The sequence below is a fragment of the Gymnoscopelus braueri genome, assembly GCF_963280865.1.
Source record: "Gymnoscopelus braueri genome assembly, chromosome: 22".
In the NCBI taxonomy this organism is placed as follows: Eukaryota; Metazoa; Chordata; class Actinopteri; order Myctophiformes; family Myctophidae; genus Gymnoscopelus; species Gymnoscopelus braueri.
In genome coordinates this window covers 44,924,231-44,951,730 of record NC_137624.1, presented here as the reverse complement: position 1 = coordinate 44,951,730, position 27,500 = coordinate 44,924,231, and the positions used below count along the sequence as shown (strand labels likewise).

At 41.6% G+C, this 27,500-nt stretch overlaps 2 protein-coding genes across 2 annotated transcripts in view; one reads left to right on the top strand and one right to left on the bottom strand.

Moving 5' to 3' along the window:
* LOC308077758 (BRCA1-associated protein-like) overlaps positions 1–27,500 on the bottom strand; it is an 801,007-nt gene that overhangs the window by 332,325 nt on the left and 441,182 nt on the right. The window lies entirely within an intron of this gene.
* Positions 13,542–27,500, top strand: part of LOC308079074 (tetratricopeptide repeat protein 28-like) — a 118,251-nt gene continuing 104,292 nt past the window's right edge. The window contains exons 1-2 of the mRNA XM_080420412.1: positions 13,542–13,793; positions 24,680–25,141. Coding sequence (XP_080276538.1) covers positions 13,764–13,793; positions 24,680–25,141 — 492 coding nt within the window. The 5' untranslated portion in view covers positions 13,542–13,763. The remainder of the gene's footprint in view (positions 13,794–24,679; positions 25,142–27,500) is intronic.

Below are 27,500 nucleotides of genomic sequence, written 5' to 3'. Positions count from 1 at the left end.
GTTCATGGTAACTAATGCTCCACTGGCTAAGAGAAACGATCCGTAGATAGTATAAAACAATTAAAAGATCGCTTTTTGAAACGCTTCCGGCTTCCGGTGAAAACGAATGGAATTCTGGGTAATCGAGGACTACGGAAATTGTATGCAGTGACGGTAGTGACCAGCAGAGGTTGCTAAAAATCGTTATTTGTGATTCTGCATTGTACAACTTTAAGTAAAACATTTGATTACTTTTTCCACCACTGCACAAGGTAATACATCAAATGCACAGAGACAGTGCCTCAGTAATCTAGGATCATAGGTAAACCAATAACCTATCATCAGTCTAAAACATTATAATATAAAAAATAATAATAATAATAATTATAATAATAATGATACTGAGGATATTGACTCCTCTGTCTCAAGCATGAGTTATGTTTCATCCATAATATGATTAGTTGGAATATGAGGAAGTAAACATTTTTTGGAGGCTGTCAGTGTAATTACAGGATTGCTCTGACATAAGGATTAATACACATGTTGTTGTTTTTTATGACACAAGGATGTAACAATTTCACACAATATGTTGTGACCTTACCGTAAAGAGCTTATCATGCTATTTGCAAAGCACACACACGTGCTGTGATACTTATACTGTCTGTCTGTCTGTCTGTCTGTCTGTCTGTCTGTCTGTCTGTCTGTCTGTCTGTCTGTCTGTCTGTCTGTCTGTCTGTCTGTCTGTCTGTCTGTCTGTCTGTCTGTCTGTCTGTCTGTCTGTCTGTCTGTCTGTCTGTCTGTCTGCACATAGATTTGTGTACGTAGTCAGATCAGCAGACTATGGTGTGATGGTTCACATATCATCCAGACATGTACACAGATTATTACACAATGTAAACAGCACATACATACATCTACCTCTGTATGCAGAAGTGTTGCATACACGTCGACTAAAACTATGATGAAAAATGTAGGTCGACTTCTTTAATTCACTGACAAAAACTAAATAAAAACTAAGCTATGATGACTAAAACTAGACTAAATATATTGACAATTTCGTCAACAAATAAAAACTAGACTAAAATGTTAGTGAGGAACGAGTGGAGAAGAGATCCAGTAGAACTAAAAGGCAAGTAATTTTATGTTTGGTTGTGCTCAGGTGTTGCTCTCTGAAAATAGCAGATCTACAAGCTCACAACAAGTTGCGCTGCAACACGTTGTGAGCTTGTAGATCGGCTATTTTCAGCATGCAACTAAGTGTAAAATAAGCCATTACGACACCATCAAGGCACCGCCAAGATAAAGTCACTAGACTAACAGTAAGACATTTCAGATGACTAAAATATGACTAAAACTTAAATGGAATTTGATTCACTATGACTACAACGATTTGGTGTCAAAATCAACTCTAGTATGCAGGCTATGTGTGTGTGCATGCATGTCATCTTTTCTATTACCCTCCATAATAGTTTATTATGTCTTTCCGATGTTTATCTATCGACTATTCGTGTCCGGGTAGCTCGTCGTTAGAGCACTTGCCTTTGTACCACAATAATAACCCTGTTCAACAGAAAAACACACGACCAAGTCCCCCAAAAAATATATAAAAACCATCCTATCAGAGAGGCAGTGTGTTTAAGACAGCATGGAGGTGTGTTATGGGCTGGCCATTTCAGATCATATGCCAATGGTAATGAATATTAATATTGTCAATATTCCCACCTCTATCAACATTGATCCTGGTATTAAATCAGGGAGGATAGACTGGACAAAACTAACCAGTGAGGATATTGACTGTTACACTGCCACCACTGATAACCTGCTTGATTGTATTGACCTGCCCAAGGAGGCACGTACTGTGATAACCTGAACTGCAATAACGTGCAGCATGGCACTCAACTGTGTGTCATGTATGATAACATTGTAGAGGCTCTTATAGCTTCGGGTAGGCAGTTCTGTAAAAAATGGGGAAAAAAAGGTGCACAACATTAAGTCTGGTTGGCACACTTTTGTGGCTGAGCATCATATGGCGGCCAGGACAGCTTTTAAATGCTGGAATGACTCTGGTAGGCCCAGACAAGGTCCTGTGTTTGAGGAGAAGAAACTCACCAATGCAAAATTTAAATATGCCGTTCGATCTGTAAAAAGACAGGAGAACACTCTGAGAGCAGACTCATTGGCTAGTAAGCAGTAAAACTTCCTTACCCTCTAACATAGAGGGTGCATGTGGCGGTTGAAATTGCTGAAGTGTGGAGGAAACACTATCACAAATTATTTAACTGTGTAAAAAGTGGCACTGTGGCAGTAGATCAGGTTGATCCATCAGAAAATGTACTGATCAGGTCTGATGATGTGGTCGATGCCATTAGGTTGTTAGACAACAACAACAACAAGGCATGTGGCATGGATCACATCACAGCAGAACATCTCAAATTTGCAAGCAACAACATTTGCCCTTTACTGGCCTTGTGCTTCACAGGACTGATGGGTCATGGTGTACTACCAGAAGCAATCACTTCTGTGCAATTAGTACCTGTCCTTAAAGACAAGGCAGGGAAACTAAACAGCATTGACAACTACAGACCTATCGCTCTGGCCAGCATCCTCTCCAAAGTCTTGGAGAGAATACTGCTTGTGCGCCTGGAACTGTATGTCCTGACTGCAGATAACCAGTTTGGATTTAAAAAGAAACACGGCACAGACTTATGCATCTTTGCACTTAAAGAATTAATTGCCAACTACAGTAGCCATAATTCCACTGTTTTCCTATGCTTCATTGATGCATCTCGAGCTTTTGATAGGATTAACCACTTCAAACTGTTTCAGAAACTGCTTGATAGAGGCACACCAAGACTCATTGTACGTATACTGGTGTTTTGGTATGCAAATCAGAAAATGCATGTCAAATGGGGTAATGCATTATCCGCCCAGTTCTCTGTTAGCAATGGGGTACGCCAAGGGGGGATTTTGTCTCCTGTTGTATCTAATGTTTATATGAATGATCTATCAGTATGGTAGGTAACTCTATCATCAATCACCTGATGTATGCTGATGACCTGGTTGTACTAAGTCCGTACAGTGGAGGGTTACAACAGCTACTGAAAATCTGCTCTAAGTATGGCACTGACCATGACATTATATATAATGCAAAAAAAAGTAGTGTCATGATTGTGAGAAGTAAGGATGACAAGAAATTGGCGTTTCCAGCCTTTTCTCTAAGTAAAAGTCCTTATCATTGTGTCAGGAAATTAAGTATCTGGGCCACATCTTTACTGACAACCTCCAAGAGCCGCATACTCTATGCCCAGGCCAATATGCTGCTTCGAAGGTTCAGTATGTGTTCTGATCCTGTTAAATGTGCTCTCTTTAAAGCATTTTGTACTCCCATGTATACAGCCTTCTTGTGGTGCTCATACAAGAAGGGTAGTATGCGGAGGCTCAAGGTGGCATACAATGATGCCTTGAGGATTCTACTTAAAGTCCCCAGATGGCATAGTGCCAGTCACTTATTTGTGACATGTGGTATACACACCTGTGAGGCTCTCTTAAGACACTCCATGTATGGTTTCATGTCACGCCTGGATGAGTCCAGGAATAGTATTATTGAGGATATAGTCAATCCTGGGAAGAGCTGTCTCCGGTACTCGTCCAGGCTACGGAATCACTGGAGAGACAGTCTCTATGTGTGATTTGTATGTAATAGTATGTTCTTGTTATGTATGATGTGTTTTTATTTTTTTTTATTTTTTTTACTTTCTTACATTTGTATATTTTCTTATCTGTATGCAATATGGACCCCCTCGCTGAGTGTCTGGAATAAAGTTTGAATTGAATTGAATTGAATAATGCCGTTTAATGGCTGAAGGACTTCTACTACAACAAACTTTCAACGTTCAGTATCTTTGTCCAGATGGCATGAGTCTGAAGTGACCATGTAAGGGAGGATCGGTGTCATTTGCTAGTGTGAGAAAACGGTTCTGGGTTCCATCCCCGGTTGGGTTGGGTTGGCACCGCCGACTTGGTCTCTGGGTAACACGGCTTGGGTGAAACCAAGTTAGGTGTGGCGCTCCATCTCCCAGAGGTCAGCTCCATTGAACAGAGGACAGATAGAAGCCCTCATCGGGCCGATATACGAACAATAAACCGCTCCTCCGACCTAGTTTCTGACTTCTTTGATGTTTATCTGTCCTGGCAGGTTGTTCCAGAGTCTGTCTCAGCAGGAGCAGATCACTGTGATTCAGACTCAGCTGCTGGATTATGTGTCTCATTCCTGCTTCTTCACACAGGAGGCCTGCACTCACGGGAAAACGTCAGTATAATACCACGCACACATGCACGCACACATGCACATGCATGCACACACACACACAAACATGCACGCGCGCGCGCATGCACACCAGTGGTGGAAAGTAACTAAGTACATTTACTTAAGTACTGTACTTAAGTACAATTTTGAGGTATTTGTACTTTACTCGAGTATTTCCAATTTCCAATACTTTTACTTCTACTCCACTACATCTCAGAGGCAAATATTGTACTTTTACTCCACTACAATTATTTGAAAACTTTAGTTACTAGTTACTTTTCAGATATAAATTATGATATAATGAAACATACATGAACCACTTTAGCCCTATTTTATACATAGGCTATTTGAAAATAGCAGATCTACAAGCTCACAACGCGTCGCATCGCGACGCGTTGTGAGCTTGTAGATCGGCTATTTTCAAATATTTAGTACTTTTACTTTTGATACTTTAAGTACATTTTGATGCCAATACTTTTGTACTTTTACTCAAGTAATTTTTTTATTCTGGACTTTTACTTGTAACAGAGTATTTTTTTATTGCAGTATTGGTACTTTTACTTAAGTAAAGAATTTGAGTACTTTATCCACCACTGATGCACACGCACACGCACACTACACACACGAACATACACGCACGCACACACACACTGGACACTGCACACACGAACATACACACACACACACACACACACACACACACACACACACACACACACACACACACACACACACACACACACACACACACACACACACACACACACACACACACACACACACACACACGCGCACGCACACGCACACACCATTAATTCTAAGAGGAAATGTATGCACTTATACCCTGGCTTTTAATTATACATCACGGCCTGTCTAGATATTATATAATATATGTGACTGTGTGATATAATATACTATAGCCTATATGTTGTATGTGCAGGCTAACCCTTTGGTTCTCAAAGTGGGGGTCGGGGTCCCCAGATGATGATCTTAATGTGCAACATAGTTGTCTCACTCCACAGTAAACAAACCAACATGCAGTATAAGTGTATACAGGGTATCTGTACATTTATAAAGGGACAATTTAAGAACTTTTAAGACCTTTTTAATACCTCTAAAATGAAACAAAGAAGACCATTACTACATCAAAAGTAACCAACAAACTACACTATAACAAAATTGTCAAACATTGGCCAATTTGTCAAATATTACCTAAGAAAAAGGCAAACATTGTGAAAATAGCAGATACACAAGCTCACAATGCCTTGTTGGCAAGGCATTGTGAGCTTGTAGATCTGCTATTTTCACAATATTTATCTGTGCAACTGAGTCAAACTAAGTGTAATGTCTCAACTACAATTCCAAGTGCTTGTCAGGGTGGGGGGTCCCCAGTTCAAATATCGTCACCTTGAAAAACTAATGGCCTAAAAAGTCATTTTTTGAGGAAATTTATATTTTTGCCTAAGTCAGCTCCTCATGACACTGGCCACCTCTGGTAAAATCTCCCATCTCCTAATAGAAAAGGATCATGCTGTTCCCTCCCCTTTAAGTATAATGGCCTAACTCCCTAGTGTGACTTAGGCCTAAGTCACATGGTTCTGTAACTTAAAGGGCAAGACCACTTTGGTAGAGGTTTGGGTTGTGTAGTTACCTTGCCATGATGTAACTCCAAAGGTGGGCAAGAAATAAAAAATAACTGCTCCATTGATTAGAAATTGATAGTTCAAAATATGCTCCTCATTGACTTACATTGTACGGTCAAACAGTTGAGTCACTCTTTTAGCACATAAACAAACGCAAACAAAGTTGATTCAGACAATATAGAACATCACCAAACCCAGTACTGTTTTTTTTTTAAATAAAAATGTCAACTTCCTGTTGATTTTGCCATTTTTAATAAATAGAAAACCTGGACTGGATCCGCGGATCCGGATCCAGATCTTCAAATAGTAAAATCGACAGGAAGTTGACATTTTTATTAAAAAAACAAACAGTACTGGGTTTGGTGATGCTCTATATTGTCTGAATCAGCTATGTTTGGGTTAATTTACGGGCTAAAAGAGTGACTTTGAGAGCTGTTTTACCGTACAATGTAAGTCAATGGGGAGCATATTTTGAATTATCAATTTCTAATCAATGGAGCAATTATTTTTGATTTCTTGTCCACCTTTGGAGTTACATCATGGCAAGGTAACTACACAACCCAAACCTCTACCAAAGTGGTCTTACCCTTTAAGCCAAAATAAATTGTCCAAAAATTGCCTAAATCAGTAAATAATTTGGCCTGAATCAGATTTAATCCTATTTAAATCTCTTATGTTACAGAACTGACAGACAGTGTTATTTTGATTTTAATAGTCATACTTTGTTATAAACACGTTTGGTCAAATGATTAAGAAATATCATATATTTTTGTTTTGGATGAGTTTTAATTTTTCTCTGAAAGAAATGACTTAGGCCATTAGTTTAGCAAGGTGACGATATGATTATTTTGGGGGGTCGCGGCCTGAAATGTTTGGCACTGGGCTAACCCATAACACACACAGCCTTTCCATTGTGTTGATGTGTCTTGTCCTTGTTTTGCTCAACAGTTGCAGGGCGGCTGTGGTCAAACCTGCAGCTCCTCTTCCTCAGCTGAAGAAGCCCAGTGGCGGCATGGTGGACGCAGGGCGCCCTCTACAGGCCATCAGGCTGAAGGTCAGGAAGCAGCCCAACTCCAGGAGGGCCCAACGCAGGGACCGTCCTGTCAGGCTCCATAAACTCTGTGTGAGGATGAACAACAAACACAAAGACAAACAACCAAACAAACAGGAACATGAAGGTCCACAGCACTGAGGAGGACAGATGAAGGTCCACAGCACTGAGGAGGACAGATGAAGGTCCACAGCACTGAGGAGGACAGATGAAGGTCCACAGCACTGAGGAGGACAGATGAAGGTCCACAGCACTGAGGAGGACAGCTGAGGACGTGTCAGTCGGCAGTGGTGTAAAGTAACTAAGTACATTTACTCAAGTGCTGTACTCAAGTATAATTTTGAGTTACTTTTACTTTACTGGAGTATTTCCAATTGTTTATACTTTTAACTTCTACTCCACTACATCTCAGAGGCAAATATTTTACTTTTACTCCACTACAATTATTCGAAAACTTTAGTTACTAGTTACTTTGCAGATATAAATGATTATATTATAAAACATACATTAACCACTTTAGCTCTGTTTTATACATAGGCTATTTGAAAATGGCCGATCTACAAGCTCACAACGCGTCGCATCGCGACGCGTTGTGAGCTTGTAGATCTTCTATTTTCAAACATTTTAGTACTTTTACTTTTGGTACTTTAAGTACATTTTGATACCAATACTTTTGTACTTTTACTCAAGTATTTTTTTTATTCCAGACTTTTACTTGTAACAGAGTACTTCTACATAACAGTATTGATACTTTTACTTAAAGGCATACTAGGTAACGTTTTCAACAAAACTAAAGTTAAATTGTATATCTTTTGTGAGTGGCAAAAGTTTCACAACACTCACCCACACACAATGAATTTCACCCCCGGAAGCTTTTTATTTATATATTTTATATTGAACGTGGACTAGGGGGACTTTCCCGGGGAAATGACGTCATCTGGCCGGAAAACGGAGGTGGAAATGCACTGGTTTCCTGTTTGGCCAGGAACTACCGCAACGGTTTCCTGTTTGGCCAGGAACTATCGCGCTAATAACAAAAATGAACCTCACGCTGATTTTAAGAGAATGTAGGATTAGAAGATCGAAAAAGAACAGAAAAAGAAAGCACAGCTCATGGTAACTAATGCTCCACTGGCTAAGAGAAACGATCCGTAGATAGTATAAAACAATTAAAAGATCGCTTTTTGAAACGCTTCCGGCTTCCGGTGAAAACGAATGGAATTCTGGGTAATCGAGGATTACGGAAATTCTATGCAGTGACGGTAGTGACCAGCAGAGGTTGCTAAAAATCGTTAGTTGTGATTTTGCATTGTACAACTTTAAGTAACAAATTTGAGTACTTTTTTCACCACTGTCAGTCGGTGGATAAGGTCATAGGGTCATGTTCACTTTCTTTCCCTGGGATTTGAACAGTGCTTTTTACCATTGAGCTAATTGAATGAAAACATAAAAACCTGATCCAAAACTAAACTATATCATATTTTCTTAATCATTTCACCCAAAACGTTTATAACAAATTATGGCTATTAACATAAAAATAACACTGTCTGTCAGTTATGTAACATAAGAGATTTAAATAGGTTTAAATAGGATTAAAGCTGACCTAGGCCAAATGATTTGATGATTTTCTCCAGACTTGGGCAATAGTTTTGGCCTAAGTCACAAGAACATGTGACATATAGGCCCAAGAAAAAATCCTATTTTGGCCTCAGTCACTCTGGGGATTATACTTATTATACCATTATACTAAAAGGGGAGGGAACAGCATGATCCTTTTCAATTAGGAGATTTTTAGGAGAAAATATAATTTTCCTCAAAAATGACTTAGGCCATTAGTTTAGCAAGGTGACGATACCTGTCTCTGAGGTGTAGTGGAGTAGAAGTATAAAAAAAAGAGGAAACACTCAAGTAAAATAAATGCACCTCAAAATCGCCCTTTTCTACCACCGGGATTTGAACGCAAAGAACTTGTAAAATATTTGTATAGTTATGAGTTGATATGAAATTTCTCTGTATGTAATTTGATTGACCAAGAGACAAAACAGAATGTGTATGTAAATAAGTGTACATAATACACCAATTTATTCAGTTTACTTCGGGCATTAAGGCCAATCTATGAACTTGAAAACAGTGTATATGCTACAATAAATGATATTTGTAACATAGTTTATGCTACATGGTGTTTTGTATGTGTTTTTTTATATTTTGTATACAAATACATAAAGTAAGACATCATAGAGTTTACATATTAAACAAAAAATATATAAATGTAGGCTATACATGACAAGTTTCTGATATGTTATTTATAGATTTTTTTTGTCCATAATAATAAATGTCACAGGTTGTGGTCATTTCATGTGTGGACTCCATTCACTGAAACTTCCACTGAACACATCCATAGACCCCTTAACAGACGACGTCACACTGATAAGAACCAGTATGCGCACGCAGGCCGGCACCAAATGAACCCCATTCTGTCAGGTCTCGCTCAATCTGGGAACCCATCGCCAAATAAAAAGGAAAAACAGCGCCCTCTGCTGTTTTGTACTCTTTCACTTGGCTCTGGGGGGAGCTAAATGGAGCAAGGAAACCAGGGTTTTTGGTCTGCCCTCAGCGCTCCACTTCCGGTGGTGCGACTATGTTTTCATTCCCACTATAAACAATATTTCTCCACGGAACACTAACACCACTTCTCCCAGAGAACATGGATGGTTTTGGTCATAAGCCCACTTGTTTCTATGATGAAAGAGCAAGTTAAAATGTGAATATCTTTCCGTGGTTTTGTCTGCTCCAAGGACGCTATTGTTAAATGAGTTTTGGTTTGTTTTTCAGTGGGGAAGGAGCGCACAGACAGTAAATCCCGCCCACTACATTTGATTGGGTAAAGCGCGGCCAGCTTCCTGATCTGAAGGCACGCCCACTTGTAAGCTAACGCGCACACGTTCTGAACGGGGCTCCCGACAGATTCAGTAGCGTAGCTCTGGATCTGTTCTTGAGAGATTAGGTCTCGCTAGGACGCGCCTCACTAGCCAACACACAAGAGCAGGTTGAATGAACTGAAACCAGCGAAACCCCGAAACTATGTGTTGGGAATTGATTGCATGAAACAATCACCTGTGCGTCCAGTCTCAATGTTGGTGTAGCCCCCAAAGTCAAATTAGCCAGAACCGGCTTGCAACAGACCTGCCAATCGGGCTCAGCCCTATTGGCATGACTGGTAACACGTCGGACTGGCGAGTGGGAGCCTCGGGTTCAATCCCAGCTCACTGCGTTCCACTACAATCTGGCGGCAGGACGAGGAGCGTAATATCCTCGCGTGAGGGACATGACGGACGTCGTGTACGGTGGTCCGCGGCGTGAAGTGTGAAGCGCGAGGACGCGCTCCAAAGATCGGGGGGGTGATTGTAGCCCCCACAGTCATAGTAGCCAGAAGTGGCGTGCAAAAGACCTGCCAATCGGGCTCAGCCCTATTGGCATGACTGGTAACACGTCGGACTGGCGAGTGGGAGCCTCGGGTTCAATCCCAGCTCACTGCACTTCACTACATTGGTAAACACATAATTGGTCTATTATAGCCTAATTAATACAACACAGTATTCTAATATAGCAGGGGTCTTCAACGGGGGGTCCGGGACCCCTGGGGGTCCTCTCCTCAGAGTTACTACGGCCACCAAATCTTTGTGTAATAGGATGTTTATTTTGTTTACTTTTTTTACATTAACCACTTGAACCCCATAGCATCCCTATTCTGAGGAGAACTTTAGCCATAAATAGCCGATCTACAAGCCGAACTCGTAGATCGGCTATTTTAGGCAAAGAGGTTTGGTGTAGAGGGAAAAAAGAGCAGACCAAGTACAGAGCCAAAGTTAGGTATTGATGTTTAAATGTCTGAAAATACACATTAACGTGAATTTTACAAAAAAACGATGATATTGTGCGGTCAAACAAGTCTATGAAGCTATCGATGAAATCTATGAAAAAGTTTAATCTGCAACACAATTTTATACAATATGTAGTGGGGGGGGGGGGGGGTCCTGCTTCATCTCTCTCTCAGCTAAGGGGTCCTTGGCCTGAAAAACGTTGAAGACCCCCCTGTAGCAACTCAAAATGTAATAACGGCTCATAATGTAATGAACTAATGTAATAAAAGCTCATAATGTAATAAAATCGTGAGCGCATGCAGTTATTACATCATGAGTTGCTTACACTACTTCATATAGTATTCCTCTACAACATGGTGTCAAACGTTCATTGCCTTTGCAATGAATATCCTGTGTGGCTGTGGGCTATCAGGTGACTGTGATGTCACATCCTGTGTGGCTGTGGGCTATCAGGTGACTGTGATGTCACACAGTAAACTGAAGCCTCATGCATATATACAGACTACTGAAGGCTGCTTCACCTGCATGGATGGTTGGGTTGCTGCGTCCACATCCATTCTACATCCACATCCATTCTACAGCCACATCCATTCTACATCCACATCCACATCCACATCCACATCCACATCCATTCTACGTCCACATCCATTCTACAGCCACATCCATTCTACATCCACATCCACATCCACATCCATTCTACAGCCACATCCATTCTACAGCCACATCCAGATCCACATCCAGATCAGTGTTGATTTTGACAGCAAATTTTGATTTAGTTTTAGTCATAGTCTTTTGGATAAAATTCCATATTTTAGTCATCTGAAATGTTTTAGTTTTTGTCTAGTTTTAGTCGACTAAATATATCATACGGTTTTAGTCAACTAAATCTACAGTTGATTTAGTCGACTAAAATGTATGTTGGCGGTGCCTAGGCCCTTGATGGCGTCATAGCCTAATGGCTGATTTTACAGTTGCATGCTGAAAATAGCCGATCTACAAGCTCACAACGCGTTGCAGCACGACTCGTTGTGAGCTTGTAGATCTGCTATTTTCAGAGCGCAACACCCCAAGCGCAACCAAACATAAAATGACTTGTCTTTTAGTTCTACTGGATCTCTTCTCCATTAGTCTTAGTTCTACTGGATCTCTTCTCCACTAGTCTTAGTTATACTGGATCTCTTCTCCACTAGTCTTAGTTCTACTGGATCTCTTCTCCACTAGTCTTAGTTCTACTGGATCTCTTCTCCACTAGTCTTAGTTCTACTGGATCTCTTCTCCACTGGTCTTAGTTATACTGGATCTCTTCTCCACTAGTCTTAGTTCTACTGGATCTCTTCTCCACTAGTCTTAGTTCTACTGGATCTCTTCTCCACTAGTCTTAGTTCTACTGGATCTCTTCTCCACTAGTCTTAGTTCTACTGGATCTCTTCTCCACTAGTCTTAGTTCTACTGTATCTCTTCTCCACTAGTCTTAGTTCTACTGGATCTCTTCTCCACTAGTAAAGGAGTGTAAAACCCTACTCACTTTCAAAACTGCCCCAAAGATTCAGGAGGCTGCAATTCGAAAATGGCCCCTGTCTAAGTCTTAACCTACCCCCCCCCCCCCCCCCCCCTTTCTATTTTTCTTCTCTTGTACATTTTTGAGCGGTGTAACCGCTCCTATAAGAGGGTTTAGGACCCATCCGTGGCGAAAGTTTTTCTTTCCGTCGTGAAAATGTGTCTTTCGCTGTGACGCCATGCTGTGGAAAACACGCCCATAGGCTAAGCCTTGCAGGACGTGCTGTGATTGGCTAGCGAGACACATGATGAAATTAACTTCAAACTTCGCAGACGCGCTGTGATTGGCTAGCGAGACGCATGATGAAATTAATAATAATGTAAAAAATGGAAGCACGTCACTTCGCACGTCACTTCGCAGGAGTGCTGTGATTGGCTAGCGAGACGCATGATGAAATTAATAACTCATAAATAGCACCGCTCACTTCACACTGGGTGTGATTTTTTTCACTCTTTTTTCGCTCTTCATACCAGTAGTAGTGTGTATATCTGTCTGTCTCTTATATGTCATCATGATGTGTGTGCATGGGGTTCTCATCTTAAACAAGCTCAGTGCTTAATGAGACTTCCAGTTTAGTAGACCTTGTATTGTGAATTTGTACTTCCATGTACTGTTGTTCTCATGTCTTACTAAATAAAGTACATCAATCAATCAATCAATAGTCTTAGTTCTACTGAATCTCTTCTCCACTATAGTCCCTCCTTAGTTTTAGTCATCATAGCTTAGTTTTTATTTGATTTTATTCGACAAAACCAACACTGCTCCACATCCAGATCCAGATCACATCCAACTCCGGATCCAGGTTCACATCCAGATCCAGATCCCCGCCTCTAAAAAAAAGAAGCCAACAATCCACTAGAGGAAAAAGAAAAACGGATATGAGAGAGAGAGAGAGAGAGAGAGAGAGAGAGAGAGAGCACAGCAGCAGCAGCACTACTTCTCCTCCTGGAATGAGTTTGTCTACAGAAGAAAGAAAACACAGGCAGCAGTGACCGTTAGTCTGTCTGTCTGTCGCTTTAAAATGTCCTTAAAGAACATTTTAAATGTATATATAATAAAGTATGTGTGCGCTGGATGGTGTGCGCGCATAGAGGACTATCATAACGGTTCTTCTAACGGTCTGATGCTCTGTTGTTGTGGATCATAAGAACACTAAAAGAGGAGGAAGTTTTTTTTTTTTTTCTCTCCTTAGCCTGGATCAGGCTTTCTGTTGGAATAACGGCTGATGGTAGATGAAGAGTTTGGACTTTTATTCTATACTTTTCAACTTGGAATACAGACGTTATTACAGGAGTTTATTCTGCTGTTCAACTTGGAATATAAACGTAGTTATTTATAGGAGAGGATGGAGAAGCCAAAGGCGAGGAAAGAGAAGGTAAGAGAATGCCTTTGAACGGAAGCGGTGTGTGTTTAAATATTTAATAATGTAGTGTTTGTTCCGTATAGAACACACTAAAATAGCCCATAATATACACTAGGTTGTGCGAATTTAGCCGATCTCCAAGCTCACAACGCGTGGCGTGTGAGCTTGTTGTAGATCTGCTATTTTCTTAGGCTTTCTCGTAGCCCCATGGTCCATATAGTGTTAGAAGGAGTTCTCCTTTAACGCTGTGTTACCGTTGCCTGAACAACCGGTAGCGCAGCCTCTCGTCATTAGTCAAAATTAAAACATACACTTTCGCTATTCACCAAAACTAAGACGGTTTTAAGATGCTGAAAGCCTTCTTTCCATAGTGGGAACACTCGGATTCTCCCACCTCTCGTCTAAAATACACTTTTTGCCCGTTTTTTGGCCAGAAATTAGAATATTATCACCGGAAAAATGTTTTAGTTGCTCCACTGCATCCCCTACAGGTTTGGTCAATGGGACTTTTTCTATTGATGAGATCTGTAGGGGGCGCAGTGGAGCAATTAAAACATTTGTTTTTTGCTTCCGGTGAAATGTTTAGTTTTCTGGCCAAAGCGTGTATTTTAGACGTGAGGTGGAGGGCTCAGAGTGTTCCCACTGAGGAAAGTAGGCTTTCAACTCCATTAAACCCTCTTAGTTTTGGTGAGTAACGAAAGTGTATGTTTTATTTTGACTAAAGTGGAGAGGCTGCGCAGCCTGGGCAAAGGCTGATAAGTATATGTTACTTAAGTTACTTATATGTTATGTTAAGGAGAAGTCCCTTTAACTAATGGACCAGAGCTAGCTTTCTCCTTAAGCCCTACCTACTGTCTGTCTGTCTGTCTGTCTGTCTGTCTGTCTGTCTGCCTGTCTGCCTGCCTGCCTGTCTGTCTGTCTGTCTGCCTGTCTGCCTGTCTGTCTGTCTGCCTGCCTGCCTGTCTGTCTGTCTGTCTGTCTGTCTGTCTGTCTGTCTGTCTGTCTGCCTGCCTGCCTGCCTGCCTGTCTGTCTGTCTGTTTGTCTGCCTGTCTGAGTTCGTCATTCCTTGCTATGAATTCTGCAACAAAAAAGGTCTATTTTCACAACTGTTACTGTTAATCAGAGGTGGAAAAAGTACTAAAATCTTTTACTTAAGTAACAAGTATCAATACTGCAATGCAGAAATACTCTGTTACAAGTAAAAGTCTCAGAGGTATTCAACATTTACTTGAGTAAAAGGTACAAAAGTATTGGCATCAATGCACTTTAAAGGTACCAAAAGTTCAAATACTCATTATGCAGAATGTCCCATTTCACAAGTGTTCAAAAATGTATACAAATCTTTTGAAAATAGCAGATCTACAAGCGACTCGTTGTGAGCTTGTAGATCTGCTATTTTCAAATAGCCAAGTAAGTATATAGGATATAGTGCATGCAATGTATGTTTTGTAATAATTATCTAAATCTACAAAGTAACTAGTAACTAAAGTGTTCAAATAATTATAGTGGAGTAAAAGTACAATATTTGCCTCTGAGATGTAGTGGAGTAGAAGTAAAAGTATTGGAAATTGAAAATAATCCAGTAAAGTAAAAAAAATACTCAAATTTGTGCTTGAGTACAAGTACTTATAGTTACTTTCCACCACTGCTGTTAATTATATTTAGATGTCATGACATGTCATGTTAAATCGTCATAATATAGTTGTAGTTTTTAAGATTATGGAGTCATATGGTTTTGTATGCCTTTAAAGAGCTGATACATCTGTGTTTAACATTATAGCCAACTGACTGACACTTTAAGTGGAACTGATGCTATAGTCTATATTGTGACCTACTGTATAGACTATAAGGGGGGTCCGGGACACCTAGGGGGTCCTCAGAGTTACTACAGGGGGTCCAGGACCCCTAGGGGGTCCTCAGAGTATTACTACAGGGGGGCTGGCATATCTTTGTGTGAGTGGATATATATTTTACATTAACTACTTGAACCCTATAGCATCCCTATTCTGAGGAGAACTTTACCCACAAATAGCAGATCTAAGCTCACGCTTTGTGAGCTTGTAGATCTGTTATTTTCAGCAAAGAGTTTTGGTGTATCGGGAAAAAAGAGCAGATTAAGTACAGATTGAAAGGTCAGGTTTATTGAGTGTTGAGGGTTTAAGAGGTTAAATGTCTGAAAATGCACTTTAACATGAATCCAACATAAAGACTGATTGATTGATTGAATACTTTATTCTCTTGTACATATTTCTCACTTTTCATACCAGTAACCTGTAAGCTGATTCCATGACGTTCTGTATAGTAGTGTGTATATCTGTCTGTCTCTTATATGTCATCATGATTTGTGTGCATGGGGATCTCATCTTAAACAAGCTCAGTGCTTAATGAGTCTTCAGTTTAGTAGACCTTGTATTGTTAATTTGTACTTCCATGTACTGTTGTTCTCATGTCTTACTAAATAAAGTACATCAATCAATCAATCAATCAATCAGTTTGCAAAAAAAAGCACAGGAAAGTACAGTTCAATACAAGGTCTGCTGAGAAAGAAACCTAAGAAAGCACTATGACTTGTTTCCACTGCGGTCCTTTGTACTCAATTCATCGAAACATGTAATGACATTTAATGACATGACTGATGATACAGTGCTGTCAAACAAGTCTATTCATCTATCTATGTAATCTATACAAGTTTAATCTGCAACACAATTGTATGCAACAATATGTAGTGTGTGTGGGGGTCCCTGCTTCATCTCTCTCTCAGCTAAGGGGTCCCTGCTTCATCTCTCTCTCAGCTAAGGTGTCCCTGCTTCATCTCTCTCAGCTAGGGGGTCCCTGCTTCATCTCTCTCTCAGATAAGGGGTCCCTGCTTCATCTCTCTCTCAGCTAGGGGGTCCCTGATTCATCTCTCTCTCAGCTAAGGGGTCCCTGCTTCATCTCTCTCTCAACTAAGGGGTCCCTGCTTCATCTCTCTCTCAGCTAAGGGGTCCCTGCTTCATCTCTCTCTCCCTTGAACTGAAAAAGAGTACCCTTGGGCTATAGTCTATAGTCTCGCTGACTTACTTTATACTGATCAGTGGTGGATAAATTACTCATATTTGTTACTTAAGTAAAAGTATCAATACTGCCATGTAGAAATACTACAGTAAAAGTCCAGAATTAAACATTTACTTGAGTAAAAGTACAAAGGTATTGGTATCAAAATGTACTTAAAGTGCCATAAGTCGGAGGCACTCATTGTGCAGAATGTCCCAATTTCACAAGTTTTCAAATGTATACAAATCTTTTGACAATAGCAGATCTACAAGCTCACAATGCGTCGCATCCTGGCACATTGTGAGCTTGTAGATCTGCTATTTTCAAATGGCCGAAATGTATATACTGTAGGGCTGAAGTGGTTAATGTATGTTTTGTAATAATAATCAAAATCTACAAAGTAACGAGTAACAAATATTGTAGTGGAGTATAAGTACAATATTTGCCTCTGAGATGTAGTGGAGTAGAAGTAAAACTACTGAAAATTGGAAATACTCCAGTAAAGTAAACATCCCTAAACAATTTACTTAAGTACAGTACTTGAGTAAATGCACTTAGTTACTTTACACCACTGATACTGATGCTAATCTACATGTCCACCCATATGGTCCAACATAGAAAACCCCAGATAAAGGTTGCAGGGTCTGTGGTCAGAGAGAACTGTGTGTGTGTGTGTGTGTGTGTGTGTGTGTGTGTGTGTGTGTGTGTGTGTGTGTGTGTGTGTGTGTGTGTGTGTGTGTGTGTGTGTGTGTGTGTGTGTGTGTGTGTGTGTGTGTGTGTGTGTGTGTGTGTGTGTGTGTGTGTGTGTGTGTGTGTGTGTGTGTGTGTGTGTGTGTGTGTGCGTGCGTGCGTGCGTGCGTGTGCGTGTGCGCGTGTGCGTGCGTGTCTGTGTGTGTGAGATCTTGGAATGTGTGTGTGTGCGTGTGAGTGTAATCTTGGAAGGTGCAGCCAGGCCAAAATATTTGTATTGTCTCTTGCTGTCATCTTATTATTTTCCTGTGTGTGTGTCTGTGAAAGTATTCAGCTTTGTAGATACAGCATGAAGGGCAGACATTACTGAGTATCAATAATATAATTATAATAATAATATATTATAATATACTGCTTCTCAGTTACTTTATAAGTGTTTTAATTAGAGCTGAACCACTGAACTTAGTGAATACTGTACATGGTCTTTGCCCTGTTCCTCTCTCAAAGCTACTGGCTGAGGCTTTTTCAGCTTTTAGCAAAGGAACTGTGTGTGTGTGTGTGTGTGTGTGTGTGTGTGTGTGTGTGTGTGTGTGTGTGTGTGTGTGTGTGTGTGTGTGTGTGTGTGTGTGTGTGTGTGTGTGTGTGTGTGTGTGTGTGTGTGTGTGTGTGTGTGTGTGTGTGTGTGTGTGTGTGTGTGTGTGTGTGTGTGTGTGTGAGAGAGAGAGATAATGAAGGCCTTGCTGTAGAGCTCTGGTGAAAAGGACAAATTTGGAATCAGGGAGGGAATGGCCTTCCTCTAAACTTAAGGCTGGAGACGACTGACCTCAAAGTCACAGTGAATGTTGTGAGGCAGAATGAGAGCAGATGAACACAACCTTATGTTTTATATCTCTCTATTCTTTATCTCTCTCTCTTTCTCATACTGTGTTTACTTGGAGGGCAACACGGGCGGGGTGCAAACAAGCAGAGCTGGAAGAAGTACTCACATTTTTACTTAAAGGGCAAGACCACTTTAGTAGAGGTTTGGGTCGTGTAGTTACCTTGCAATGATGTAACTCCAAATGTGGACACGAAATAAACAATAATTGCTCCATTGATTAGAAATTGATGATTCAAAATATGCTCCTCATTGACTTACATTGTACGCTGAAACAGCTCTCAAAGTCACTCTTTTAGCACATAAATGAACACAAACAAAGCTGATTAAGACAATATAGAACATCACCAAACCCACTACTGTTTGTTTTTTTAATAAAAATGTTAACTTCCTGTTAAAAGGGCAAACCGGGAACCTATCTGTCATTTTAGATTTATCATTATTTCATACTTTGGTGTTCAAGACTTATTTTTTTAAAGTCTTGAACATTTGTGCAAATCTTTGAATACATATATTTCTTGAAACATTTGTAACTCAAATATTTGCTTCTGGGGGGGGGGTCCCTGGAACAACATATTTCGATATGGGGGTCCGCGGCCAAATACATATAATTTTGGGGGTCCTTGACATGGAAAAGTTTGAGAACCACTGATATTATAGCAACGTACGTTTTTTCAGAAACCTGTTAGGATTTGTAAGACATTTGTAAAGATTTGCCCAAATGTTCACGATTTTTCGGTGCCGCGCTATGAGCTTGTAGATCTGCTATTTTTTGATAGCTAAAAAAAATCTTAAAGTGACACGGATGCGTTTCTGGATTGAATGGGTTATATGTGGTTAAAGAAAACCTGCCATGCAAATGCTGTTGGAACAGTGAGGGCTGGCATTCCACGGGGCTTTTGGACGGCCCTGAAACACCCTGGAGGAGAGGAGGTCTGAATATGAAACTATAGCTCGCTGTTCCACAGTCTTATAGACATCAAACATCACATAGATAACCTTGTTGTAAAACTCCCGTCAAAAGATTGGCTGCCTATATAGGAATACGACTAGTTTCCCCATGCTCTGTGGGAAAAGGACCATTAACCCATTGAGACCTGAAGCCGATTCTACATGTCTCCTAAATCCCAACAGTTTTCTGAAAAACGTATGTTTCTATATCAGTGGTGCTCAATCTTTTTCATGTCAAGGACCCCCAAAATGATATGTATTTGGCCGCAGACCCCAGTCAAAATATCTTGTTCCAGGGACCCTGCAGAAGCAAAGATTTTAGTTAAAAATGTTCACTTTAAAAATATATATATTCAAAGATCTGCACACATTTTCACGATTTTTCAAAAATAGCAGATCTACAAGCTCGTAGCGCGGCACTCGGTGCCGCGCTACGAGCTTGTATATCTGCTATTTTTGAATAGCCCAAAGTGTAAAATAATGCTTTTTAGCTCAAATCTAAAAATGACACAGTTCCAGGTCTTAATGGGTTAAAGCCACATTTCTATCTGTACTGGACCATCGTCACACTCAAGCCTCTGGACTCAGTCTGCCACTCAGCTCTGAGGTTTATTACTGGTGACAGCTACAGCTACGATTATGCGATCGCATAATTTACCGCATAATCAGCAAAATATGGCGCATAATTGTGCGGGGGTAATGTTTTTTCAAAAAGGCAGCATCGCTTTGCATAATATGTGCGTCGCATAATATACGCATCGCATATATCCGCATATTTCGCAACTTTTTGCAACTTTCCGCATATTTTGCAACTTCCTGCAATTTCACCGCATTAAAAGTGCAAAAGAAACAGCATATTTCATTGCATAATCAAGAGTTTTAGCCCGCATAATCAAGAGTTTTAGCCCGCATAATCAAGAGTTTTAGCCCGCATAATCAAGAGTTTTAGCCCGCATAATCAAGAGTTTTAGCCCGCATAATCAAGAGTTTTAGCCCGCATAATCAAGAGTTTTAGCCCGCATAATTCTTATTCCTGAGATTGTGGTAGTTGTGTGGGGTTTTTGTGCAACATTCATTTCACATGTCTTTTATTTTGTGATTGGTACTGCTAGCAATAACCTTGAACTTTGATCTTTTTTTCTGGCTACTTTTAACATCAAGAAGGCATAGGAGACAGCCCATGACGCCCTGGGCTCCAGTCTCCCATAGAATCCCAATCTAACTGACCTCCACGCTGTGTCCCTGCTGCTATGCAACAAACAAGCATTGCTTTCTGTATACACCTAATGGTCAGACTATTTTGTTTTGTTCTGGAGAGGGGAAAGGACGCTCTGAGCCATAATGATAAGTCACTGGGGGCCCCTGGGAATATTAATGGTCAGCCACCAACCAGACACCGACTCTCCTGTGAGCCAGTCCGACATAGGGACACCTCTGTCTGCCTGACACACAGTCATGCACCACATGGAGGTCTTACAACCACCACTATGGGGGGTCCCTCCTCACTAACTATGGCCACTCACGAGTGCCCATCTCGGGCATAGGAGCCAGCATGGAGGTCCACTTGGGACCAGTGGGACTATCCAGTGAGCCAGGCGACATAGGGACACTCCTCTCAGCCTAACGCATAAGCTTAATTTCTGCCTCCTCCTCACTCCGTCCTCCAGCGTGACTTAGAAATTGTTTGCATCCCAAATGCTAATTTGCTTTTGGAGTTGCTGAGAACCAGGTGAGCGCAGGCTCCCTAAGCCACTTGGAGTGAAATATGGCAAGATACAAGTATATCTTTCATGTATCATTTGCAGAACTGTCTTCGTTGAAATGCGTGCCGTATAATTTCTCCTCCTCCACATTACAACCCTCCGAGCTCCGAGATAGTCCCTCTTTACTCACTCACACTGATTGCCTTCCTAATGTGTTAAAAAGTTCTTCAAAAATCTATTTATTGTTTTTCAAAATCTTGTGTCTACAAGATGACACTTTGATTCACAGTTGATCCACAGAGCTATCCAAAACCTTTCAATATTGCATGCAATACTATATCAACTGACAATATTCTCTTTCTCTGCCATGCACCTTCTGAATGACAAAATTGACAAAAATGAAAATTGTGACGTGTGTTTTAAGGATATCTTGAAGCCTTGTTCCAGTAAAAGAATATATAACTAGTTTATTGCATAATTAGTTTAGTTAACTTGAAACGGGTGACCATTTCAGAGGGTTTTAATAGAGTCACAAACAAAATATTGGATTTCACAATTATCTAATTGTATCTCTGCAATTTGGACAATTCCAGTGGATTTCTAGGCCCCCAAAACATAGGGTAAGACATTAAAAGTACTTAATAAATAATGAAGGAGGTTATTTTAAAGATTTTTTGGCCATCTTGGACGCCATCTTGAAAATAACACCTTTCCAGTGCTCAAACTTTGGTAAACTTTTAGTATGTTATTAAGGACACCTAATACTGCAAGAAACAGTTGAAAAACGTTTTGTTGCAATTTGTTTTGGGTGAGGTGCTTTTTTTTCATAACTGCAGCCGCCTACATTTAGACCTTGATGTCAGGTAGGACATACATTGGTTGACAAGTAGTACTGCCTGAGCCTAACATCTCCCTTGCCTTTCGGCTGATCGGTAGAAATGTGTAAGCATACACAACACATCCTGTAATACACAACACATCCTGTAATACACAACACACACTGTAAGTACTTAGGCTATACACAACACATCAACACACACTGTAATACACAACACACTAGTGATGCGCGGGTCGGGTTTTTTCATGACCCGTCCCGCCCCGCCACGGAACCTAACCCGCCTCAACCCGCCCCACGAACCCATATATAAATCTATGGCTGGTCGCGGGGCGGGTTGAGCCCCGCGGGTCGTACCTATAATTCTGTAAAATCAAGGTTAGAAAATAATCTTCAAGTATACACCCCAAGTGTATTCAAACTGTTTTATTATTATTATTATTCTTATTAGGAATAAAGACAAAACAAGAGCATGTGATTCATTTATTTTTTTGCGTGTGAGAGCGGCTGACCCGCTCACCCGTAGCCCGCATAATTGCCTCTGAAATCCTGACTCACCCGCGCGTCACTACAACACACACTGGAAGTACTTAGGCTATACACAACACATCAACACACACAGAAACTCTTGACTATCACACAGGGAACCTGTCATTACAAACTAAGACCCAGCAGACTGTGTTAAACAGTCTCTGGAGCTCGTCAACCCAACCAGACTCAGCTGGTCCTCACATGTGACGGGCCGGCACTCAGATTGGACTCTTCTGGGTCCCAGGGGAGAGAGAGAGAGAGGAGGAGATTGGCTGAGAGGAAATTAGGAGCAGCGCAAAACAGACAGGGAAGGGAAGGGAAGGGAAGGGAAGGGGGACACGGCAGGGACAGAGGCCATGAGCATGACAACACTACTGATTTTAAAGAGGTGGTGCCATGGTTTTGCACTTTTTCTGTTTTTCATGTGTCTATGAGGTTGATAGAACTTCATTAAGCCCCCTGGTGGTGTTTTTATGGTGTTTTATGTCTTCTCTGACTATTTTGAGTTTATTCCTGGAGGCTGAAACCTTGAGGGTCAAACGTGCCAATAGAGAAACAGCACTTTAATGACGTACTAGGACAGGTAGGTGGTGCTACTGCTAAGGTGGTGGAGGAGGTGCTAAGGTGAGAACCAGGTATACTTAATGAACTGGAGGCGTGTCCACATAAAAACATAACTTTAACACTTTCTGTACACTTTTTTGAAAAAAATCTTCCTCCTAGTATAACCATAATACCTGATGATTATGTTTTAGGGGGGGGGGAATCACTGAAAATCACGGCACCCCGTCTTTAAGTTATGGATTGAGGCTTTAATGAATGTTTAAACTACTATAGATAATAATGACATACTAAGGACATCTTTTAAATATCCCACCCTTTCTCCTCTACTCCTCTCTCTCTCTCTCTGTCTTCTCCTTGTTGTCCTCTACTCCTCTCTCTCTCTCTCTCTGTCTTCTCCTTGTTGTCCTCTACTCCTCTCTCTCTCTCTCTCTCTGTCTTCTCCTTGTTGTCCTCTACTCCTCTCTCTCTCTAATGTCTTCTCCTTGTTGTCCTCTACTCCTCTCTCTCTCTCTAATGTCTTCTCCTTGTTGTCCTCTACTCCTCTCTCTCTCTCTAATGTCTTCTCCTTGTTGTCCTCTACTCCTCTCTCTCTCTCTGTCTTCTCCTTGTTGTCCTCTACTCCTCTCTCTCTCTCTCTGTCTTCTCCTTGTTGTCCTCTACTCCTCTCTCTCTCTAATGTCTTCTCCTTGTTGTCCTCTACTCCTCTCTCTCTCTCTCTGTCTTCTCCTTGTTGTCCTCTACTCCTCTCTCTCTCTCTCTGTCTTCTCCTTGTTGTCCTCTACTCCTCTCTCTCTCTAATGTCTTCTCCTTGTTGTCCTCTACTCCTCTCTCTCTCTCTCTGTCTTCTCCTTGTTGTCCTCTACTCCTCTCTCTCTCTCTCTGTCTTCTCCTTGTTGTCCTCTACTCCTCTCTCTCTCTAATGTCTTCTCCTTGTTGTCCTCTACTCCTCTCTCTCTCTCTCTCTGTCTTCTCCTTGTTGTCCTCTACTCCTCTCTCTCTCTCTCTCTGTCTTCTCCTTGTTGTCCTCTACTCCTCTCTCTCTCTCTAATGTCTTCTCCTTGTTGTCCTCTACTCCTCTCTCTCTCTAATGTCTTCTCCTTGTTGTCCTCTACTCCTCTCTCTCTCTCTAATGTCTTCTCCTTGTTGTCCTCTACTCCTCTCTCTCTCTAATGTCTTCTCCTTGTTGTCCTCTACTCCTCTCTCTCTCTCTCTGTCTTCTCCTTGTTGTCCTCTACTCCTCTCTCTCTCTAATGTCTTCTCCTTGTTGTCCTCTACTCCTCTCTCTCTCTCTCTGTCTTCTCCTTGTTGTCCTCTACTCCTCTCTCTCTCTCTCTGTCTTCTCCTTGTTGTCCTCTACTCCTCTCTCTCTCTCTCTCTGTCTTCTCCTTGTTGTCCTCTACTCCTCTCTCTCTCTCTAATGTCTTCTCCTTGTTGTCCTCTACTCCTCTCTCTCTCTAATGTCTTCTCCTTGTTGTCCTCTACTCCTCTCTCTCTCTCTCTGTCTTCTCCTTGTTGTCCTCTACTCCTCTCTCTCTCTAATGTCTTCTCCTTGTTGTCCTCTACTCCTCTCTCTCTCTAATGTCTTCTCCTTGTTGTCCTCTACTCCTCTCTCTCTCTAATGTCTTCTCCTTGTTGTCCTCTACTCCTCTCTCTCTCTCTCTCTGTCTTCTCCTTGTTGTCCTCTACTCCTCTCTCTCTCTCTAATGTCTTCAGTTCTCTCTGTTTGGTCCTCGCTCCACCAGCAGCAGGACCACAAACCCTCCCTCTTCTTCCTCCTCCTCCTCCTCCTCCTCTTCAGCGTTAGCAGCCGCTGCCATCATCCAGTCGGTGAAGAAGATAGACCTGCAGCCCGGCCCCCCGGGGCCCCTCCATGGCTCCGCCCCCCCGGGGCCCCTCCATGGCTCCGCCCCCCCGGGGCCCCTCCATGGCTCCGCCCCCCCGGGGCCGGGCCTCTCCAAGGCAGAGTTCCTGGAGTGCGTGCGCCGCAGTAACCAGGCGTGCCAGCAGGGGGAGTACGCGCTGGCCGTGCGCCTGTACAGCGAGGCGCTGACCGCCGACCCCCAGAACTGCATCCTGTACAGCAACCGCTCGGCGGCCCACCTCAGGCTGGGGCAGTACGGCACGGCCCTGGACGACGCCCTCAAAGCGCGGCTCTTCAACCCCAAATGGCCCAAGGTACGAGACAGAGGCACCGCTCTCCTTTATAAACCTGGCTTCATGTGAGCTTTCTGCTAATTAACCCATTAAGACCGGGAACGCATCTGTGTCATTTTAAGATTTCTTTGGCTATTCTAAAAAAAAATGCAGATCTACAAGCTCGTAGCGCGGCACTCGGTGCCGCGCTACGAGCTTGTAGATCTGCTATTTTTGAAAAATCTTGAAAATGTGTGCAAATCATTGAATATATATATATTTTTTAAAGCGAACATTTTTAAACTAAAATCTTTTCTTCTGGGGGTGGGGGTCCCTGGAACAACATATTGTCAGATGGTCCTTGGCCAAATACTGTACATATCATTTAGGGTGTTCCTTCACATATATATTTTTTTGAGAACCACTGATATTATAGCAACAGCAACAGAGAACTGTTAGGATTTAGAAGACATTTGTAGAATCCCTCAGAAGCTTTTTAGTTAAAATGTTCGCTTTAAAAAAATATATATATTCAAAGATTTGCACACATTTTCAAGATTTTTCAACAAAATAGCAGATCTACAATCTCATAGTGTGGCAAGTGGTGGTGATGACCGATGATGATGATGATGATGATGATGATGATGATGATGATGATGATGATGATGATGATGATGATGAGGGTAGTGGTGGATGAAATGAATGAACTGTATAGTGGATGAGTCCCTCACAAGGGGAAAACCCCCTTCACTGGAATTGAAGCTCATTTCCGGGTTCTCATTCAGCCTGCGGTTCCTATTAGTTGCTATTTCACCTCCTCTGGTCCATATACACTATAATCTCAATGCAAGGCAATGAGGTTTTGGGCCAACTTTACACTTGATTTTATTACCTTAGTAAACCTTTTCACAAACACTTAATGTTTTCAATCGCTAGTTTATTTATTTTTTTTAAATCATCATGATATGCGTTTAGTGAATTATGGTCCCATGCATTCATTTTTAAATGAATGATAAAGTAGGCTATGTTTCTAGGGTTTCTACTGGTTCTACCGAGTGAAGACCCGCCCTCGCTGCGGTTGCAGCCAATAGCATTCATTTCCGTTTCCATTTCGGACGGGATATCAACCGGATATAGAAATATGGCGGAGCTGAAATCGCTGAAAAATCGCCTTCATTTACTGTCTGTAGAAACCAATGGCGTTACTTTGTCCATTCATTTTTAGATTGTTTTTTTTTGGGGGCTTTTTTCTGACTCTTTTATTGATAATAGTAGACTGACAGGAAATGGGGAGAGAAGATGGCGGTGGGGGGGGGGGGGTCGGGGGGGTGGGGTGACACACAGCAAAGGTCATCGGGATCGGGACTCGAACCCGCCCGGATTACCAGCCTAGGTGCCCAGACGGCTACGCCAGCCGCACCAGAAACTAATATTTTCTAATTCACCTGTTGAGGTATATATAAGTAATCTGAAGACATATATATACATATATATATATATATATATATATATGACTCACCTGTCAGTGAGGAGCCCCCACTGGGAGATTGTAGAGCCTTCATCCTACTCCTCCCACCCAGCACTCCCTGCTGACCCCCCCCCCCCCCCAGCCCGTAGGAGTACAGTTTTTTGAAAAAAAAATCTAAAAAAAAAAAATTCACGATTTTTCAAAAATAGCAGATCTACAAGCTCGTAGCGCGGCACTCGGTGCCGCGCTATGAGCTTGTATATCTGCTATTTTTTAATAGCCAAAGACATCTAAAGTGACACAGATGCGTTCCAGGTATTAATGGGTTAATGACACATATCACCCTCCTCTAGTATAAGTCTCTGCCAACCAGTTTATCTTTTACAGTTTACCGTTTAGTAAGTTAACCTCCTACTTGATCTACTGCAGCGTCACACAAAAGCATCAAAACTAGCAGTTCCACTGAAGCTCGAAGCCGAAGCTAACTATGTGAACTAATACAAACTAGCAAATACGCTCTAAAAACAAATTGAAACTAACTGAATTAGAAAGAAAAAATATGTCAAAACGAACTAAAACTAAACAAAAAAAACAAAAAAATCCAAAACTATTCTAACCTTTCTCTAGCAGAGTGGCTCCAGTGACACGCTTCCAGTTTGTAGGAGAACTTTATAGTGAACTTTATAGGTACATACGGTACGGTACCCACATACAAGTACTGCTGGCAGGCAAGCCTTTCCCCAACATAATCACATATCAACACACACACACACACGCACGCACACACACACACACACACACACACACACACACACGCGCACACACGCACACACGCACACACACACACACACACGCGCACACACGCACACGCACACACACACACCATGCCACAGAACTCATACCGCACTGCTTCATAGATACCGTACGCTATGA